At 44.6% G+C, this 17,919-nt stretch overlaps 1 protein-coding gene and 1 long non-coding RNA gene across 2 annotated transcripts; both read left to right on the top strand.

Annotated features, from left to right (window-relative positions):
- The first annotated feature begins 4,395 nt into the window (after positions 1 to 4,395).
- Positions 4,396 to 9,617, top strand: LOC143413039 (uncharacterized). Its single transcript, XR_013093594.1, has 2 exons — positions 4,396 to 5,464; positions 7,642 to 9,617. It is a non-coding gene; the product is annotated as an uncharacterized LOC143413039 (long non-coding RNA).
- Positions 9,618 to 10,421: 804 nt separating this feature from the next.
- LOC112436135 (olfactory receptor 10Z1-like) lies at positions 10,422 to 11,368 on the top strand. The gene is given in 1 exon segment (XM_076874686.1): positions 10,422 to 11,368. A coding segment is annotated over 1 exon segment (930 nt). The 3' UTR covers positions 11,352 to 11,368.
- The last annotated feature ends 6,551 nt before the right edge of the window (positions 11,369 to 17,919 follow it).

A 17,919-nucleotide genomic window follows, 5' to 3' on the forward strand; every position in this document is an offset into this window, starting at 1 on the left:
CTCGGCGCCATCTTGACTCAAAAAAAAAAAAAAAAAAACCTGACATGATGTCTATATTTAACAGAATATCAGTTTCACAGTTTGCAAATTAATTCAAAGGCAGGGGAAGAAAGAAGTGATTGCTTAGTAGGTTATAGATTCATGCTGCTTTAAAACTACCTTTTTTCCACAGAGCTGCTGTTAAAAAATAAAGGCCTGACAGTCAAGGCTGGACTGGGACAAAAAATCGGCCCGGGCATTTTGACTAGAGACCGGCCCACCAGGATAAAGATTGAAAATGTGACGTCATTCAGGGGTAAAACCGCAAAGGATTCTGGGAACTTGTGGCAAGAGGTACTAGCGCACGCAGGCTTTCAATTGAACTCAGTTACACAGCGATAAAAAGAAACACAAAAAATGGCAAGAAGCTGTTGTATTATTAACTGCAATAGCCGGTCGCATGACAGCCACGGGAAGCCGATCGTTTTTGGGTTTTTTTATCGGATTACATCGTTGAAGAGAAATTTTTTAAGCCATGTTTCCGAAGTAAGAGCCGACGGATGGTCTGGATATACCAAATATAACATCCCAGAACACTCCAGCTCACATGTTAGTCTGCTCCAAGCATTCCCACAAAGGTCAGAGTTTTGTAGTAGTTAATACGTCATTTTTCTTAACATAATTGGTGATATAGGTTACAAGCAAGTCTGGCGCTGAACAGAAATTGTCGCTCTATGCTCCTTTATTTATTGTGCATAAATAGTGAATTGTCCTGACACAATATTGCGTTTCGCTTCTGTTATTATGGTACATTGACAAAAACATATACTTTTATTCACAGGATAAAAAAGTTGTTTTGTATCACTAACTGTCCAGTGCGATTACAGCATACAATATTATTGCCACTACTAATTAATTACCGTTGAGCTCAAAGGTTATATTAATAAACGGTTAACGAATGTGTATTAATGACGACGATTTGTGAGACTGGTAAACTTACCTTTGTTCGTACGATGGTCTGTCGTTCTACACGGTGCGTTTCAAGGTCCTGCACCCATCCATCGGTAAACTGTACCTGGGCTTGTTGCAGTGACATGAAGTTACTAAACTTCATGAGTGTATGCACTCACTCCAAGAACCGTATAATTATAAATCTGCGTGTGGTGAAAGTTGGGCAGCACGCTAACGTATTTTGTCCCTTTGCGTGCTCGTAAGGGTCTGACCCTTTCACTCCTTTGATTTTTTCCTCGTATCTTTTCTTTGTCTTTTCGTCGAGTCTGTCTTTGTACGGACCGGCATTGTTCTCCTTTTGTTTTGTACATTCCTTTTTTGTGCGGCAAAGAAAAAACAAGAAGGTATTGGAACCGGAGAATGAACGTTTTGCGGTGCTGCAAATGCTTGCATTTGATGCGGTACTTGGATTGTTTTGCCACTAATTCCCGGCATGCAATGCGCGAAAATCACGTGATTGCTAAACAAGGGGGCGGGTGCATTCGGCCTCCTCGGCTGTAATTGGTCCAGCCCAGAGTCGATCATGACCAATTGGCCAATCCAACACCTTTCATTATATATACCCTTCCTAAAAAAAAAAAAATCGCGAGCGGCCCACCGGGCAAGTGCCCGGTATGCCCGATGGCCAGTCCAGCTATGCTGACAGTACTATATACACAGCAAGTGTGTTTTTGTTTATGAGTTGGCACCACAGATTGTGCAAGGTTCATGTTAGCACAGAATTCTGGGCCCTATGTATAAACAGTCTCTATATATGTGACACAATGTGATGTGTGGAAGGAAGAGAGGACTCAAACTCAGGACTCGCAGGCTGGTGAAGGATGTGGATGATGTTTGTTGTGAAGCCAGGATGAACAGAACATGAGAAGACGGACTGACTATACCAATTGAATAAATGAATGAAGGAGTGAGGGAGTGAATTAATAAATTAATGGTTGGCTGGCTGACCGGTGTAGGAGTGTTTAGCTTATTTTAGAGTTTAGAAATGTGTTAACATAGAATGTAGTACTATTGTAGAGATACTGACACTGCCGTCAATATAATAAAGGCCTCACTGTGTCGTGAACTTAGGAGTAGATTGTAGGAGACCCCTCCCCCACTTGAACTGTGAAAGTAAAACAGAGAGGAGTGAATGCTGAGTGGAAATTCCCCAGAGAATGTTTGGGTGCGGGTCTCAACATTTGTAACTGGATAACTGTGGTCTGGAAGGGAGATGGTTTTATGACCTAGGGAGTCACCTACACCCACAGTGTTTTAACTGTCACGCACACACATCCACACGCACACTCACTCATGTGCACTCACACATCCACACGCACACTCACTCATGTGCACTCACACATACACACAGGTATGCGTACACAGTCACACACGAGCACTCACATAGACACGTGGGAACGCGCACATGTAGGCATTCATGTGCTCGTGCACATAGACACAGACACAGAGTTTGCAGCACACCGTGGGGGGTTTTATGATAGGGTCGCCCCTACAAAACTGTGTTTCACAGACAAAGGAGTGAAGATTTTTTGCAGAGGGACACACGGGCCTCGTCTTCCCTTCTAGAAGTGCATGCTTAAATGAAGATGAATAAAGATGAATAAAGGTTTTGTAAAATGACTACTGAGTTCCGGTGGCGTCTCTGGAAGTTTCGATGAATAAAAGAACTGGGGTAAAACTAATTTCGTAACAGTTTTGGTGCCGAAACCCGGGATTCGTTCGAGGCCCAGAGAGGATGAATTGGCAGAGCTGAGATCGTGAAACGAGGCGAACAGGTAAGCACGACCTAATTATTTTCGAACCGTGCATATTGTCCATCCATCCATCCATCCATTCGCTTCCACTTATCCTTTTCAGGGTCGCGGGGGGCGCTGGAGCCTATCCCAGCTGTCATAGGGTGAAAGGCGGGGTACACCCTGGACAGGTCGCCAGTCTGTCGCAGGGCTAACACATAGGGACAGACAACCATTCACACTCACATTCACACCTAATGGCAATTTGGATTATCCAATTAACCTATCCCCACAAGCTGCATGTCTTTGGACGGTGGGAGGAAGCCGGAGTACCCGGAGAGAACCCACGCAAACACGGGGAGAACATGCAAACTCCACACAGAAAGACCCCGGCCTGATGGTGGAATTGAACTCAGGACCTTCTTGCTGTGCGGCAACAGTGCTAACCACCGTGCCACCGTGCTGCTCTGTGCATATTGTTTAAAGCCTAAATTATCTGTTCGCTAAGTTGAATGTATCTCAGTGTAAATAATAGCATCGGTGTTTCATCCGTGGCGGTGTGTGATCCGTCTTTAGTTATTAGGAAAAAGTGGCAGTGTGTGATCCGTCCCCGTGCGTTAAAGCAGGAAACTTGTGTTACTATTAGTTAGAAAGCGGGGCTGAAAGGTCTCGTCGCCAGCTGAGGGCTGTGTGTGTCACGGGTTTGGTTACCCCACCTAGTCTCGGACGCGGGGCTAGGACCTGTAGGCAGGAGATCCAGGGTGGTGACCTGGGGATTCGTGGCTCCTTAAATAACTAAGTCGGGGAGAGTTCCCTGTCACAGTCTGAAGTATGCATAAAAGCAGGATCGGTTGCTTTCGCCGGTTAGATTCCGAGCTGAGTGTAACCAGTGCCTGATGCAGAAGGAGGACGGTGTAGTGTGTGTGAAAGTGCCGTTAGAGTCGGCGTCTTGTCTGAAGTACGGGAGTCAATTAAAGTAACAAAAAGAATTTGTGTCTAAAAGTGTGTATGGTGTGCAGAAATTGCGGCAGGAGACCGTGTCGCGAATTGTTGCAAACTGTGAAGTCAATTGGGGGTTTTAATTTGGTTTTATTTTTATGGGGAAGAGAAACTGCGGTATCCAGTCTGTGGCGCATTTTGAATAATTCGTGAGGAAAATGTGGCGCGATCTGAAGATCGTGAGCCTAAATTATCCTAGTTAGGTTGAGGTGTATAAGAGCGGACGGCACCCGCTCTTTTTTCTGATTAGGGCGTTGTCCTGAATCAGCAGAAGTGTCTCGCAGAAAGTTTGAATGGGACTGCTAGAAGCATGAGGTGTGTGTGAGCCAGCCTCGAGGGGCGGGTTCACAGGTAGAACGAACGAAGAGTAAAATGTGCGTGTGTGTGAGAGAGAAAGAAAAGGTGAGGGCTAGTGACCAGCCTGTGAGTGTGTGTGAATTGATGACAAAGAGGGAGACAAAGTACATTAGTTGATTTTTTGTGAAATAATAAATAGTCAAGAAATCATAGTGATCAAATAGGAGAAAAATGAACTAAAGTAAATAAAAAATAAACAGTGGATTAGTGTTAAAGTAATGATAAATAAATTGATAAAATTAACAGTGCCATTTAAAGGTGATCAAGTACTCAAGGATGAATGGAGAATTTGATTGTTGACGGTATGAGAGCTGTTGGGGTGAAAGGAAAATGAGGTTGGAGGAGTGAGTTAACAGGTTAATGTGTGGGTGTAAAACAATGGGGTAATAAAAAAAGAGAAAGAAAATCGTGAAAACAAAGAAAATAAAAAGTGTGGAAGTGTGAGTGGGAAATTGTCTCCAACTGGGGGAAGCAGTGACACTACAGGTCACCTTCTTCCCCTGCTGGACACAAAAGAAAACATAATTTGGAGTGTTGTGGAGGAAAATAATTAACAGCAACATCAAGAAGGTTTTTGTGTTTGCGGTTAAGACCAAATAAAAATTTCATTTTTGGGGTTTAAAGTCAGTAGAGTTCAAAACAAAATAAGTAGAGATGTGTTGCTTTAGGAGTGATGAAAACATATGCAGTCACAGTGAATAATGAAAGTCTCTCAGTCTGTCGATTACAGGTGGGGAACGGACCTGGATCAATTCTCCATGGGCAGCAGTCGGAAGAAAATTATAGGTTAAAATTATTAGAAAAAAAATAGAAACACCCAGCCAGAATTTTTGGCTGAATTGTTTTGTAGCTTCCCGTTCTCATCCTGAACGAGCAAGCTCCAGGGAAGCTAATCTCTCCCTGAAGACACAGAGTGCAGTTTCAGAAGCACGAGCATGAACATCAACAGTGGACAGGAGTCCAAGAGACAATACCAGAGTTCTGAGCAGAGAGTTCCAGCAGCACTATGGGCAAACGGCATCAGAAAGAGAAGACCCACCATCTAGATTGGATGGAGATGCGTTTCCAGCAAGCTGCAACCTCACTGTGTGTGAAGGACTTTTGAGAAGACTGTCTGAGTTTGACATTTGCCATGTTTGGAGTGAGATGGCAATGAAAGAGATAGTGGGACAAAGAGATACACGGGACAAAGCTGAAGAAAACTGACTGCCATTGGACTGAAAAGTGGGAGAGAAGAAAAGGAGCAGAAGAGGGCTGAGGCTGCGGTTTTAGTGTGGGGAATCAAATTGGGTTAAAGCATCCGGGGAGACAAGCGACTGCCTGGAAGTGGAGGATTGACACAGTGTCCAGACCACCACAAAAGGGGGAGGAAGACAAGCACTGAGGTATGCAAGTGTACTGTTAGAAAAATGGAAAGGTGACACCACACATGCAGATAATATGCACCAGAGATAAGAAAAAATCATACACAAAGTGTTACACATTAAAAGATGGTATTTGTAGAAGGGGTTGACAACACTCAGCGTGGTTGCCTATGGTAACCTGCAAGCATTTGGGGTTTAGCTGTGCCTGCCTATGACAGAGTTTTTCATTTAGATGTTTCTGAAACAAAATTTGGAGTGAACGGAGTTTTGTTTCAGAAAAAAGGGGGAAGGTACATAAAAGGATACATAAAAACAGAAAATGTATTAACCCGACTAACACACAGACACACACACACGTAATGAAGATCAAACACAATTTTAAGTAGGTGACACTGTTACCGTCATCCTGTCTGGTTTATTGAGTGGGTTGAGAACTGATACATAGATGACTGAATTTGTATTATTTTGGGGAACATGATAGCAGGGGTGAACAGAATCCTGCAGCCAGAGTTTAAATGAGTGAAACTAGCAGATTTTTTGGGGGTTTTTTTGTTTTGTTTTGTTTTGTTTTTGTTTCTGAAGTATGGGGAAGGTTTTACCATGGCACCATGTTTTAGATTTGGTGTTTTCTCACCTATAAGAGAAAGAATATTCTGTGACAAGTCTTAAGACCGGGCTTCTGTATTTTTTATTTTCTTTTGTTTTTCAGTTTTATTTGTCATTTTTCAGTTTATTTTTATTTTTTGAACAGTGCACTGATTTCTGTTTGTGAATCTCTTTTCTTTAAGCAGATCTGCATGTCGAGAATTAAAAGTGCTACACGTCGTCGAGAAAATTGTTGCAAGTGAGTTTCTCCACATTAAAATGGGCTCTGGAGAAAGCCACTTATTTGGGACAATTAGAAAATGAGAGTCCCTGCCTGAAAAGGATTCAGCGTAGTAATCCGATCTAAAGTTCTTTTCTTTTGAAATGACGTCATTTTGCTGAGAGTGGAAACTAAATGCGACGATAGGTTCCACTATCAGCAAAGAAAGAAAGAATGGATGAATGAATGAATGGAAATAAAAACAAACTGACTGACTGGTAAAATCTGACAAGACTTGACCACGACTCAAGGTTAACCTCCACCTAGACAGGATAAAAGGGTGGATAAATTTATCTGTTTCCTTTTACAGGAGCAGAAAGATGACAGCAACATCTGAGGTTGTGTGACGGTTTAACCTTTTAAATTTTCTATGTTTGTGAATCTACCAGGGGTGTGTTGCTCACAGAAGTTACTGTGAGAAAGTGTGTACACACCTGCGCAGCGCTAACATTTGCATTCTCTTTTCTACAGCATTACAGTTCTTCATGTGATTTGATGATGTGATTTCTAACAGAACAATTGGTGGATGTTTGTTTCTCTACTACAGGTTATGAGTTGGTGATGCTGTTACACTGTGTTGTTGGGAAAATGTTGAAAGTTACTTTGACGATGTGAATAATGTGAGAAATTTCCTGTGTTGAAACCAGTGTCATTCTTTTTACAGCAGGCTTAATTTTATGGCCTTTTACAGCACCTCTGGAATGTGGATGGCCGACGCCTGCCCACCACACGATCCATGTGTGTTGCTAATGTTTGTTTTTTCTTTAAGAGTGCATGTGGAGGATTCAGCAGAAGCGGACAAGTGACATGAGAAAAACAAATAAGGGATGCAGTGTTTATGGAATAGTTGAATATGGGCTCATTAGCCTGCCACTATTGAACTCATAGTGATAAAATGGGTGGAGTGACATTGTTTAAGGAAAGTCACAGATTAAATTATGGAATAAATTGGGATGATTCATGATTTGGGACAAATTATGGTAATAATAGTGATTTAATGATTGGAGAAAACCTGCACATGATACTTGTCTGTTATGCTGAGTACTTTATCACTCTTATGATCTATAGTTGGTTGCAAATGTGAAGTTTGATTTAACAGATTTGTCTTCCAGGTTATAGGCTCCAGGTGGAGCTGGGAATTAAACAAGCTTAACATGTGACCGCTGGTTAATGTTTTTACACAGGGTTACAGGTTGGAGTATGGCTGCTCCAAGTGGGAAACCCTGGAGATTGTTTTAGAGAGAATGTGCAACATTCTTGTGCATGTCTCATTGGGGAGTTGACACATGGTGAAAGCCATGAGGCAAGAGGAGTGTTATTTTTTCATCTGTAGATGTCGTGAGGTGCCATGACGAGAAGGAGTGGCTGAGAGGATCGTCCAAAAGATGGGAGCTGAGGCCAGGAGAGAGGCTTCAGGAGGATCAGAGATCATCTTCAGCACAGCAGACATCACACAGAGAGCTGTGCTGCTGAGCTTCCAGGAGATCAAGAGGAGACTTCCCACAGCAAGATTTTAAATAAAATGAAAGATTCAATGTTGACGCTGAGGAAGACAACTAAGGTGTATGACGTGCTCTGCCTTAAATCTTCAGCAGCGTTGGAACATGAGAACCTGAGGGATGGAGAGAGCGTGCCAAGCTCTAAAAGTGACAGCGCAGAGGAACTCCAGCGATGGAATTGTGATTCTGTGTGAGGCACAAATACTAGGAGACTGGGAAATAGTTGACACCACTTTTCCCAAGGATGAAGATTACCTAAAGTGTGTCACTTTGCCATGCAGATTTGATGCTCTGCAGAGAAGCCTTCTGTGAGGGAGAGATGTAAACAGACGAGCCTTTTATCTACATTTAATTTATGTCAACTTCTCTAGGCTGGTTGAGGCGGAATTGGAGAGAAACGGTAGTGTTAGGTGTGACTGTGGTTATTGTAACTATGATTTTTTTTTTATAAGTGAATTGCCCAGAGACAGACCTGAATCCATTCCAGCGACTCCAACGTCACAGGCCACGGTGAAGCAAACCAAACGTAGTGAAACAGGTAAATCAGATGAGTGTTTTGATTATTATGGCGGTATAGAGTTGGACTACGTTAAAGGGTCCACAATCTCGTATACATTTGATCTTTGTGCTGTCATTAAATGCAAGTGCTTGCTGAACAGTTGAGTCCAACATCTTTAATGGCAGTACAAAATCGGATGGCGTTAGATATGTTGTTGGGAGAAAAAGGGGGCGTTTGTGCGATGTTTGGGGATATGTATTGTACTTTCATTCCAAATAACACAGTTCCCGACGGCTCTGTGACCCGAGTTCTGGAAGGCCTAAAGATTTTGTCCACCGCAATGTATGAGCATTCGGGATTAGATGACCCGCTGGAAGCGTGGATGACCTCTGTCTTTGGGCAATGGAAAGATTTCATTATGTCAATTATGGTTTCTTTGTCTGTTTTTATTGCAGTATTAGTGACGTGTGGGTGTTGTGTGCTTTGTATCAGAGCCTTGTTCATAAGACTCATCAATCGTGCTGTGGGAGAATCTGATACAAAGGCAGACACCATGATGCCACTTTTGGGAAATGGGGAGTCACAGTATGAAAACATTATGGTGAGAGATTTAGTTTAGTTTTATCTGCCATAGGGCAGATAAAAAGGGGGATTTGTAGGAGTGTTTAGCTTATTTTAGAGTTTAGAAATGTGTTAACATAGAATGTAGAACTATTGTAGAGATACTGACACTGCCGTCAATATAATAAAGGCCTCACTGTGTCGTGAACTTAGGAGTAGATTGTAGGAGACCCCTCCCCCACTTGAACTGTGAAAGTAAAACAGAGAGGAGTTAATGCTGAGTGGAAATTCCCCAGAGAATGTTTGGGTGGGGGTCTCAACATTTGTAACTGGATAACTGTGGTCTGGAAGGGACATGGTTTTATGACCTAGGGAGTCACCTACACCCACAGTGTTTTAACTGTCACGCACACACATCCACATGCACACTCACTCATGTGCACTCAGACATCCACACGCACACTCACTCATGTGCACTCACACATACACACAGGTATGCGTACACAGTCACACACGAGCACTCACATAGACACGTGGGAACGCGCACATTCATGTGCTCGTGCACATAGACAAAGACACAGAGTTTGCAGCACACCGTGGGGGGTTTTATGATAGGGTCGCCCCTACAAAACTGTGTTTCACAGACAAAGGAGTGAAGATTTCTTGCAGAGGGACACACGGGCCTCGTCTTCCCTTCTAGAAATGCATGCTTGAAGATGAATAAAGATGAATACAGGTTTTGTGAAATGACTACTGAGTTCCGGAGGCGTCTCTGGAAGTTTCGATTAATAAAAGAACCGAGGTAAAACTGATTTCATAACACTGGATGGACTGAACTGAAAACACACATGAGGAATGGACGGAATGACAAGACTGGGAACTGAGGGCTTAAATACACAGTGTGGAGTTGTGATATGATGTGATAACATTAGGTTGCTGCATTATAATTTGAATGTATAATATTGTTGTCAGGCCTCTGTGTAACTGTAGGAGAAAAATAGTTTGATAGAAACAGCATTAGAATAGAATAGAATAATCCTTTAATTGTCCCACAAGGGGAAATTTGGTTGTAACAGCAGCCAGAAAGACACATATAGAAACAAACAGGACACAGAACAGAAACATACACTCATCCCTGCTGGACAACATCTCCCACCCCATGCAGGAGACTGTGACAGCACTGAGCAGCTCCTTCAGTGGCAGGCTGCGGCACACACGGTGTGGGACGGAGAGATTTCGCAGGTCTTTCCTCCTCACTGCTGTCAGACTCCACAACAAAGACTTTAACTGATCAAACACACACATCCACACACACTGAGTGCAATACTCTTTTTCTGACAAAGTTGTATTTTTACTCAGTTGTATAAAGCATTTGCATTCTATTTCTATCCTATTGTATATTTTATTCTATTTATTGTACTGTATATAGTATTTTATTTTATTCTATAATTAATGGGAGGTGAAGAGGGACAGCAGACATTAGTCAGGTACAGAAGCAGCAGCTCAGTGCTCTGTTATGTTGTTATTTTAAAAAGGTAGATGTGCCCTCTGATCATGGATAATCAGTCTAATGAAAGAAGTTTCATTCTGTCAGGATTTAATGAGACGATGAATTTCACAGTACCCCTCTTCTCAGTTACTTTACTGTATTACTGTGTGATTTTGTTCTTCAATATTTCTCTTGTGCTGCTCATTGTCTTGGATGAAAGCCTCCATGAACCTATGTACATTTTCCTGAGTAGCCTTTGCATTAATGCACTTTATGGGACCACAGGTTTCTACCCAAAATTCCTTTCAGATTTACTATCGTCTTCTCACAGAATCTCCTATGAAGGGTGCCTTTTACAAGCTTTTATCATGTATTAATTTGCTTGCTGTAATTTGTCTATTTTAACTGTCATGGCCTTTGACAGGTATCTGGCAATATGTCGACCTCTGCACTACTACTCTTTCATGACTAAGAGGAGGCTTTCACAGCTGGTGTGTTTCTCCTGGCTGACACCTTTCTGCATTTTTGCCATCAATGTAGTGCTTACAGCAAGACTCAAGTTATGTGGTATAAAGATTCAGAGAGCCTTATGTCTAAACTGGTTAATTGTTAAACTTGCTTGTCCTGAAGCTGACACTTTTTCAAATAACATCAGTGCATATGTGATACTTGTCGTTTATCTGTCTCATTGGCTTTTCATAATTTGGACTTACATATACCTTATTAAAACATGTGTGAGGTCCAGAGAGGACAGAGTAATGTTTATGCAGACCTGTGTGCCCCATCTGACTTCTGTGATCATAAATGTCACTGTAATGGCTTTTGATTCAATGTACTTGCGCTTTGGCTCCAGAGATTTATCCCAAAGCCTCCAAAACTTCATCGCTCTTGAATTTCTCATCATCACTCCAGTTACGAATCCTCTCATGTATGGATTTAAACTCACCAAAATACGAAACAGAATCTTGAGTTTAATTCATTTGAAAGGGAAATGATTTCCATTAAGGTTAGATTTCCTTATTTAAAATAATTCAAAAATATTCAAAACAGATGCAGCAATATAAATACAAGTCTTTCTGAAGGCACTTGATTCAGAAACATTTAGTCATGTTTGCCTTGTCTAAGGCAAACATATATTTGGACTAGACTAATTTTACTAATATTCTTTGTTACATTTGTCATAATATGACATATATTTGTCATATATGTCATATTTGCTTGATCCAGCACGAACGTTAAATGAAAACAACATTTTTTTTCATGTTTTTGACGAAGAATTTGATTTTAAAAAGGATTCTGCATGAGTTTTTAAGTACTGTTGTAAAATTCATCTATATACCATTCAGAAATCATCACAAATTGATATTTCATTTCTTTGCCTTGCTGTGTCTTCATGTTCAAGGTAGATGAGCTGATATATGTGCAAGTTGATTAAACAGGTTTATTTCAAAGTGTTTTAGGTTTAAAGTAAACAAAATATTGTATGAAATATTCTGTTGTAAATGGCTGGTTAGTGCAGGCATCCCTGTGTGTTACATCTCAGTTTATCACAAAGATCAGTTAACAATGCTTAATGTTTCTTTTTTTTCAATAAACATGTTGCATGTATAAATATAAGGATCAGTGTTATTAGTTTCTATTTATTTTTTCAGTAGTATGTATTTATTTATATAGAGTTTTTTTTATTATTATTTTGGAAAAATAGTAATAGTAATTGAACTGTTACCTACTTTTATTTGGCTTTTTTTCTTAATTTATATGTAAATTTCTCTCTGTACATTAATTAATGACACCATAATTCTGTACTTTTTGAAATCTGATCATATATCCCCATTGCTTGACATACTGTAGTATTTATCCATTCATCCATCCATCTTCATCCGCTTTATCCGAGGCCGGGTCGCGGGGGCAGCAGCCTAAGTAAAGAGGCCCAGACCTCTCTCTCCCCAGCCACGTCCTCCAGCTTATCCGGGGGAACACCAAGGCGTTCCCAGGCCAGCTGAGAGATATAATCTCTCCAGCGTGTCCTGGGTCTGCCTCGGGGCCTCCTCCCGGTGTCATATGCCCGGAACACCCCAATCCGTCTGTCGATCTCCGGCTCCCTTCTCCCATCACTCGCGAACAAGACCCCGAGATACTTGAACTCCTCCACTTGGGGCAGGAACTCATCCCCGACCCGGAGTGGGCACTCCACCCTTTTCCGGCTGAGAACCATGGCCTCAGATTTGGAGGTGCTGATCCTCATTCCCGCTGCTTCACACTCAGCTGCGAACCATTCCAGTGCGAGCTGGAGGCCATCACCCGATGAAGCCAACAGAACCACATCATCTGCAAAAATCAGAGATGAGATTCTGAGGCCACCAAAGCGAAAGCCCTCCGCCACTTGGCTGCGCCTAGAAATCCTGTCCATAAAAATTATGAACAGAACCGGAGACAAAGGGCAGCCCTGGCGAAGCCCATCACCCACCGGGAACGAGTCCGACTTATTGCCGGCAATGCGAACCAAGCTCTTACAACGGTTGTATAGGGATCGAATGGCCTGTAGCAATGGGCCAGACACCCCATACTCCCGCAACACCTCCCACAGGACACCCCGAGGAACACGGTCGAATGCCTTCTCCAAGTCCACAAAACACATGTAGACTGGTTGGGCAAACTCTCATGCACCCTCAAGTATCCTCGAGAGGATAAAGAGCTGGTCCAGTGTTCCGCGACCAGGACGAAAACCGCATTGTTCCTCCTGTATCCGAGGTTCGACTAGTGGACGAACTCTCCTTTCCAGCACCCTGGCATAGACTTTCCCAGGGAGGCTGAGGAGTGTGATCCCCCTGTAGTTGTGTTGGGATTCAGAGATTCTTTTATTGCTACCATATAATTTGCCTTATGAAGAATGTATTAATAACATGTTTCACAGTATCATTTATCAGTAATATTTCCTACAGGGTTTATATTGCATTGAATATGTCTGTCATCACATTGACCTTTCTATTTTTATAGGTTGAGTTCATTTTATACACAATGCATAAATGTGCTTGGTTAGAGTTGATGTTCCATTCTAGAAGGTTTTAAGCTTCACTGGTGAAAGTGTCCAGATGATACATGCTGAGGGGAGATGAGAACATAGCAGGTTAATTGCATGCACGCTTACGATACACATATTAATCTAGTAGCAGGTCTGAGCGAAGGCCTAAGCGTCTTCTGCTTCAGTTTGAGACTGGCTGCAAAGTACTCTACTTAGTGATTAATGACGAGGGTCCATTATTAGCTCTCAGAGATGCTAAGACCTGAAGTTATTACCTTAAAAGGCAAGTAATGTAGAAAGGAGAAGTTATATGTCGGTGTAAGGTTATATGTACGTGATGTACCCTTGTCTGCACGAGTTGAACTTTTGCCCATCTGTCACCATGTATTTTTGAACTGTATTGACGTAGGTGTGATATTTTGTCCTATAAAACCAGAACCCAATGTATTCTTGTCAGAGCAACCCATTCCGTATGCTGACGGTTGGTTGTTCTCCTGTGATAATAAAACTCATCGTTTGATTGCACTTTTCCGGAGCCTCCGTAGTTTGTTGTCTGGTCTAAAGTTGATCGATCTCGCAGCAGTTGGAACACACCCTCCGGTCCCCCTTCTTAAAGATGGGGACCACCACCCCGGTCTGCCAGTCCACAGATACTGCCCCTGATCTCCATGCAACATTGCAGAGGCGTGTCAACCAGGACAGCCCTACAATGTCCAGAGCCTTCAGGAACTCGGGGCGGACCTCATCAACACCAGGGGCTCTGCCACCAAGGAGTTGTTTAACTGCCTCAGTGACCTCACCCCCGGAAATTGGCAGGTCATTCCCCTCATCCCCAGACTCTGCTTCCTCCTCAGAAGACGTATCAGTGGGATTAAGGAGGTCATCGAAGTATTCCTTCCACCGCCTGACAATTTTCTCAGTCGACGTCAGCAGCGCTCTGCCAGCACTATACACAGTGCAGGTAGAGCACCGCTTTCCCCTCCTGAGACGCCTGACAGTTTTCCAGAATCTCTTCGAGGCAGTCCGAAAGTCTTTTTCCATGGCCTCTCCGAACTCCTCCCACACCCGAGTTTTTGCTTCAGCCACTGCCCGAGCCGCATTCCGCTTGGCCTGTCGATACCTGTCGGCTGCCTCCGGAGTCCCACAGGCTAACCAAGCCCAATAGGACTCCTTCTTCAGCCTGGTGGCTCCCTTCACCTCTGGTCTCCACCATTTGGTTCGGGGATTACCACCACGGCAGGCACCAACCACCCTGCGGCCGCAGCTCAATGCAGCAGCTTCGGCAATGGAGACGCTGAACATGGTCCATTCGGACTCAATGTCCCCAGTCTCCCTCGGAATGCTGTTGAAGCTCTGCCGGAGGTGTGCGTTGAAGATCTCGCGGACTGGGGCCTCTGCTAGACGTTCCCAGCACACCCTCACTACGCGTTTAGGTGCACCAGGTCTGTCCAGCATCCTCCCCCGCCACCTGATCCAACTCACCACCAGGTGGTGATCAGTTGACAGCTCAGCCCCTCTCTTTACCCAAGTGTCCAGAACATATGATACGATGATAAAATCGATCATCGACCTACGGCCTAGAGCGTCCTGGTGCCACGTGCACCTATGGACACAGGGTGTTCGTTATGGCCAAACTGTGATTAGCACAGAAGTCCAATAACAAAACACCGCTCGGGTTCAGATCAGGGAGGCCGTTCCTCCCAATCACGCCCCTCCAGGTCTCGCTGTCGTTACCCACATGAGCATTGAAGTCTCCCAGCAGGACAACAGAGTCTCCAGGTGGAGCACCTTCCAGCACCCCCCCAGGGACTCTAAGAAGGCTGGGTACTCTGAACTTCCACTCAGCGCATAAGCGCAGATGACAGTCAGGACCCATTCTCCAACCCTAAGGCGCAGGGAACAAAACCTCTCGTCCACCGGGAAAAACCCCAACGTACCGGCAGCAAGCCGAGGGGATATTAGAATACCCACCCCAGCCCGTCGCCTCTCACCAGGGGCAACTCCAGACTGAGACAGAGTCCAGCCCCTCTCCAGGAGACTGGTTCCAGAGCCCAAGCCATGCGTAGAGGTGAGCCCGACTATATCTAGCCGGTACCTCTCAACCTCACGCACTAACTCAGGCTCCTTCCCCACCAGAGAGGTGACATTCCATGTCCCTATTGCCAGTCTTGGCAGCCGGTGGTCAGTCCGCCAGGGCCTCCGCTCCTGGTCGCCACCCGGCACACAATGCACCCGAACCCTATGGCGCCTCCTGCGGGTGGTGGGCCTGCGGGAGGATGGGCCCATGTCTCCTTTTCGGGCTGTGCCCGGCCGGGCCCCATGGACTAAGGCCTGGCCACCAGACGCTCGCCCTCGGGCACCCGTTATCGACTCTGCTTCTAGATTAATTAACCAGTGGTTAGAGCATGAGGGAGAAGCCTCTCTTTACACTGTGGAAGCCAACCTACAATACCTTATTTCCGGTTATCCCTGGCTATTGGACTCTCTGCATCCACTCGTGCAGAATTTCGTTCTCCACGAGCTTCACCTACACCCCCCCGCCGCTACCGCTTGCCTGCTCGCTTCAACGGAGGACGTGCCGTCCGAATCGCCGGACGAGGGATTACCCGGCCTGTCGGAGCCATCTCCAAGAAAGAAGCGACGTTTGCGCCGTCGGCGTGGCACCCCACAGCCGGATGTCGGGACATGTAAGCAATCGGCTGTGGTGAGTGAAAGGAAAGCTTTTTCTGCTGCGTCAGACTCTGTGACTGTGTTTTCTGGAGCTATTTTTTGTGTTTCTACTGAGGATAACAATGATTTCTCACCCATGGCCATAGCTTGTAAGACTGCCTGTTCTGAACCCTCGTTCCATGTTTATGACCGTGTCCGCTCCATTGTCTCATCCTCACTTCCATCCCAGTCAAATGCCACGCTGCCCTCAGTTCAGTCAGTTCAGTCAGCAGCCGTGATGCCCTCAGTTCAGTCAGCAGCCGCGCTGCCCTCAGTTCAGTCAGCAGCCGCGCTGCCCTCAATTTAGTCAGCAGCCGCGCTGCCCTCAGTTCAGTCAGCCACTCCACCACTTATTACGACTCCACTACAATCGTCTCCGCTACCTGTAGGTCAGTCTGTAGCCGCTTCGCTGCCTATTGCACTGTCCCCACCAGTTCAGCTGTCTGCCCGCTCATTTACTCAGCCACCATCCTCACTGTCTCATTCAAAGCAGGGAACACACTTCACCAGAATATCTGCTGGTTCTCTTAAGCTGGCCATGTCAGAGACAGTTGCTTCCTCTAGGGCCTCCCCAGAGGCTGGGTGTCAGTCACCAGCCAACTCTGGACCCCTAGAGGTCAAGACGCCAGCGCCAGCAGCCTCACCGGAGAACTCACCAGAACAGTGTCAGCTCTCAGCACCCCCTGAGAGCTCAAGTGAGTTCACCCGTCCGCCTCCGTCCTCTGCTGAGTGTATTGGGGAACACTTTCAGCCCTCTGAGGACTGCTTAGTCCCAGCCAGGGTCCACACTGGCAGAAGTCTCTGTACCTGCTGCTTCAGTGTCTGTTTCCACTGGAGGGCCAGAGGAGCCCGTCCAGTCTCAAGCCATGTTAGCTGGGGGTTCAGGTGAACCCAGCCAGCCTCAAGTGTCGTCTGCTGGAAGGCCCGAGTCACCCGTCCAGCCTCAAGTGTCGTCTGCTGGAGGGCCCGAGTCGCCCGTCCAGCCTCAAGTGTCGTCTGCTACACAGCAAATTCAAAAGTGTTAAATGTTTTGGTGTTAATAGTCTTCTTGCAAAAGTAGAGTTAATTTTACTCTAAGCAGAGTCACATTCTTTTAATGTAACTCTGAGGTGTAAAATGAAAGTAGTTAAAATCGAGTGTTAAAAATGAGTGTTTCTCTGTCAAATCTGGGGGTGTTACAATGGAAACATTAATCAATCAATCAATCAATCTTTATTTATAAAGCACTTTTCATACAGAGAAAATGTAGCACAAAGTGCTTTACATAGTTAAAAGCAGCCCACCCCACCCTCCAACTCACTCCCCACACTCTCAATACACATATATCCCCCCACCCACACACACATACACACACGCGCACACTTAAAGAGTAAAAATTGGGCTGGGCTCGCATGAGCCAAGTGAGGAAACACTATAACAGGGAGCCGTCTGCACCGGGAGCCGGTCACAGACCGCAGCCTCCAGGCTGGGCACACAGCAGGAGGGAGGCAAAGGAGCCCCCCAGCCAGGCTGAGAGGACCCCAGAGACCCAGCAGCCACGGTCAATAACAGCCCCGGTGCAGAGAGCGCCCTCCGAGGAAACACTGGAGATATGACGCAATACAATATATATAGGGTAAAATGATAAAATAAATAAGAACAGGATACAATATAAATATAAATAGAATAAGAAGATTAAAAAATGAATAAGAATAAAATCAAACAAATATTAGGTAAATCCTAAATTAATAATAGAATAACAGGATAGAATAAATAAGCATAAAATAAATAAACGCTAAGTAAAAGCTAAATTAAAAAGGTGGGTCTTGAGCCTGTTCTTGAAAACATGTACG

The sequence above is a fragment of the Maylandia zebra genome, linkage group LG16 (assembly GCF_041146795.1).
Source record: "Maylandia zebra isolate NMK-2024a linkage group LG16, Mzebra_GT3a, whole genome shotgun sequence".
Lineage (NCBI taxonomy): Eukaryota > Metazoa > Chordata > Actinopteri > Cichliformes > Cichlidae > Maylandia > Maylandia zebra.